Below are 3292 nucleotides of genomic sequence, written 5' to 3'. Positions count from 1 at the left end.
GTGCACGTCTGCATCCACAAAGGCAGTAACACCAGTGAAAGCATGTGACTAGATCTAGTTCTCCCCCTGTGACTGGAGGCTGACACTCTCTCTCGCTCTCTCTCTCTCTCGTCCACCGGATTCCAGCAGAGCTGCTGCAGGATAAGGGCTCCGGTTACTGGGAGGAAATATCTGTGTTTGGTGAGGGATGAACTGCTGATGAGCTGAACAACTGTGCTCCATGCAGTGCCTGCCAAACGCTCACAGGCATAACACCTACAGATACGGGGCTCAGCCGGTCAGGTCAGCGGGCTTCCTCCATTCTCAGGTGAAGGAACAGGCCACAGATGTTTCAGACATTACTGTGAATAGTTTTCATCCTCTGAGGTTCTATTTTTGAGTATTTTCTCATATGGAATCCCCTATAAAGCTTCTTTTTGTTGCAGAGCCTTGGACTGTTGCACACTGGTGTATGGAAGCTCCAAAACAATGCTCTGCATCACCGTACTCCTGCTTTCTGAATGTGTTGATTCTGCTGGAAACGCTGCCAGTTTCTCCTTTTATTTTATATCTTTGGAAGGTTTCAGTGTATAACACAAAGACAGTTATCTACCGTATAAACAAATCAGATAAAAAGAAATTATGTCACAGCCTCATGAGAGAAGAAAAATCTGTATGTCTTTGCACAAAGACTATTTTACTAGTTGCATGTTGTGTAAGAAGAAACTAGAGCTCTTGTTTGTGCATTATTACTGCTTGGCTATACCAGCTCTGACTCGTGTGTTCAAATATTGTTTGGCTCTTAAGTCCAAAAATCTTGAGGTTAAAGTTTCTGTGGCTGGAATAAAGTTTTCATGTTCATTTAATGTGCCAAAATGTCCAAAATGAACCATCAGACATGGTTGGATTACTGGACGGGCCTACCGAGTACAGGGGCAGGGGCCCAGGAGGGCAGAGGCTCCAGGGCCAGGGCTTCTGTTATGAAGTGACTGTTAACACTTCATGTCTGCAAATCAATTAAAGGAATACTAGTAGGTGCACAGCAACCACAAACAGACTCCAGCTGACCACACAGACTTATAAACAGACCACAAAGACCCACAACAGCTACAGAGACGACACAGAACTCAAAATGAACTGCAAAACCACCAAAAAGAGACACAAAACAATCACACAGAGAAGCAGGACTACCATAAAGACACACAGGGTGCCAGGCTTTTTACCTGCCTGTGCACAGGGGTCCATTTTCTCTATCCTGGGACACCAGCCTACTTTTATTGAGATGTTATTGATAATGATACGTGCGATTAGACTGGTTGTCACTGCGTTTCAATGAAAACCAGAGATGTCTTTGTGTGTAAACACAGATAAACCTTACATCATCCTGTCTCCTCGCAAACAGAGGTGTCCATGTAGCAACACAAACGTCCTCCCCAAGTATTGGTCCATTTTTTTAATTTAAACGCTATTTTGCAGCCAATCAGGGGCCAGCTGTGTATCAAACCGCGAGGCGTGCCCTGATTGGTCCAACCCTCTGGTCAGCTGAGTGGAAGAAGGTATAAATACTCCTGAGAAGTTTGCTGTGCTGTGCTGCTGTGGAAGGAAAGTGCTGGTTTGGAGTAGTTTAGTCTAAGTTGTTTTGGACTAAGTCGTGTTTAAGGTAAGTGATTTCGGTTCTGAACGAGCTCGTAGTGAGCTGGTGAAGTGTGGGTCTTGTTTTGGGGGGCGGGTGAGAAGCGGCTGCATTTGAACAGTGAAGCTGTAACAGCCTGAGGGAGCTTGTCCGGATCCTTAACGAGCCACCTGGATTCAGGTACCTCTGCTGTTACACTGATGTTGTTGTGTCGTTCCTGGGGCAGATCTGCTGGAGCCACAGGAGGACAGCCCGCTCCTGGACGAACCTTCGGCGGCACCATGGTGGCCACAAGCACCTTAAAGACCAAAGGCAGCGAGTGCTTCTCGGAGCCGGCTGAGCGGATTTTTGAGCCGGGCTGCACGGAGAAAGGTAAGCTGTCTGTGTGTGTGTCTGTGTGTGTCAGCGGCCGAGCCACTGTCTGCTGGAGACGTCCACTTGTGCGCTTGTTTATCCCAGTGTGGTGCATGGCTGCAGCAGCAGCGGAGGGGAGGGGGTACAGGAGGAGGGAAGGCAACAGGATGAAGTCATCCTTTTAGGCTGTCTGCACCACAGCAACCTGCCTCGAATGGCAAATCGAACTGCAGCTGTTTGTGTGTAAAGCTAAATAACCTATAGCATCAGTTTGATTCCCATCAGCATGTCTGACATTGCTTTCTTTCTCACCAGTGTTGACTCTCCTCCACACATTCCACCCAGAGGGGGATGCAAAAGCACACCACTTCAGTCAATGCTTTTGTAGTTTGAAACTGGCCAAACTGGAGAGAAATGTGCTTTGTGCATGTAAGCATCATGAAGCTGCCCTGCAGCTACTGTAGTGTTGGTTCCCCAGATGGTCACCGTGCGTTGTTTTCTCAGAGCTGGATTTCTGGGACCACTGCCTGACTGAGCCCCAGAGGGGTGCGGATGTCTCCGAGGACAGAGCCTGTCAGCGGCTGGTCAAGATGTTTGAGAGCTGTCTGTCTCGAGCTAAGAAGACGACGCTGCACTGCTCTTCGGTGCTGGTACCAGAGAAGCTCACCCGGAGAAGGAGCTGGACAAGGGCTGCAAGCGGCTGGAGCGCATCATGTACGATGCCACCGTGGTGCCCACGTTTGAGCTGACACTTGTGTTCAAGCAGGACAGCAGCGCCTGGCCCAGCCTACGGGACTTCCTCTTCTTGGCAACCTGCTTTGCCCCAAACTTCAGGCATGTACTTAAACTGAGTCCAGGCTTCCGACTTGTCAAGAAGAAGCTGTACTCCTCCGCGGCCGGTACCGTGGTGGAGGAGTGCTGAACTGTCGGGTTTGGCCTCTTTCTAAGTGTTTTTATTCAGCAGCATTGTCCTGGGTGGTTTTCTAACGCAGTTATTGCTCAGACACTTTCAAATGGTGCATTTTGCAGATGAATGTAAAACGGTGAGGGACAAACTGGGTAACGGCACTGGCCACTGGTGATCCCGTTGTTCCAGTCGCGCTGAATGGACACAAGGCTGGACAGGGAGACGGACATGGAGTCTTTGGGGGTCCATATGTAGCTAGCTATGTTTAACACTGGTGGAGATGCTGCCGTCACTGTGGACGCCTTAAATGTCAATGTTTGTTTCACTCAGCTTTGTGTGTTTCATGTGAATGTTTAGTTTTGTGCCCCCCCCTCCTCATAGGTTATTAAAGATGGTTCCTCTGAATGTAAAAGCTGACT

General features: G+C 48.8%; 1 protein-coding gene across 1 annotated transcript; it reads left to right on the top strand.

Annotated features, from left to right (window-relative positions):
- Positions 1–1528: 1528 nt before the first annotated feature.
- LOC109973884 (DNA damage-inducible transcript 4-like protein) lies at positions 1529–3285 on the top strand. The gene is given in 4 exon segments (XM_020623754.1): positions 1529–1639; positions 1839–1984; positions 2471–2638; positions 2641–3285. Coding segments are annotated over 3 exon segments (507 nt in total). The 5' UTR covers positions 1529–1639; positions 1839–1893; the 3' UTR covers positions 2889–3285.
- Positions 3286–3292: the final 7 nt, after the last annotated feature.

This window comes from Monopterus albus, unplaced genomic scaffold, assembly GCF_001952655.1.
Source record: "Monopterus albus unplaced genomic scaffold, M_albus_1.0 scaffold309.1, whole genome shotgun sequence".
NCBI classification, from domain to species: Eukaryota; Metazoa; Chordata; class Actinopteri; order Synbranchiformes; family Synbranchidae; genus Monopterus; species Monopterus albus.
The sequence above is the reverse complement of the archived record's forward strand: the minus strand, read 5'-3'. Positions and strand labels throughout refer to the sequence as shown.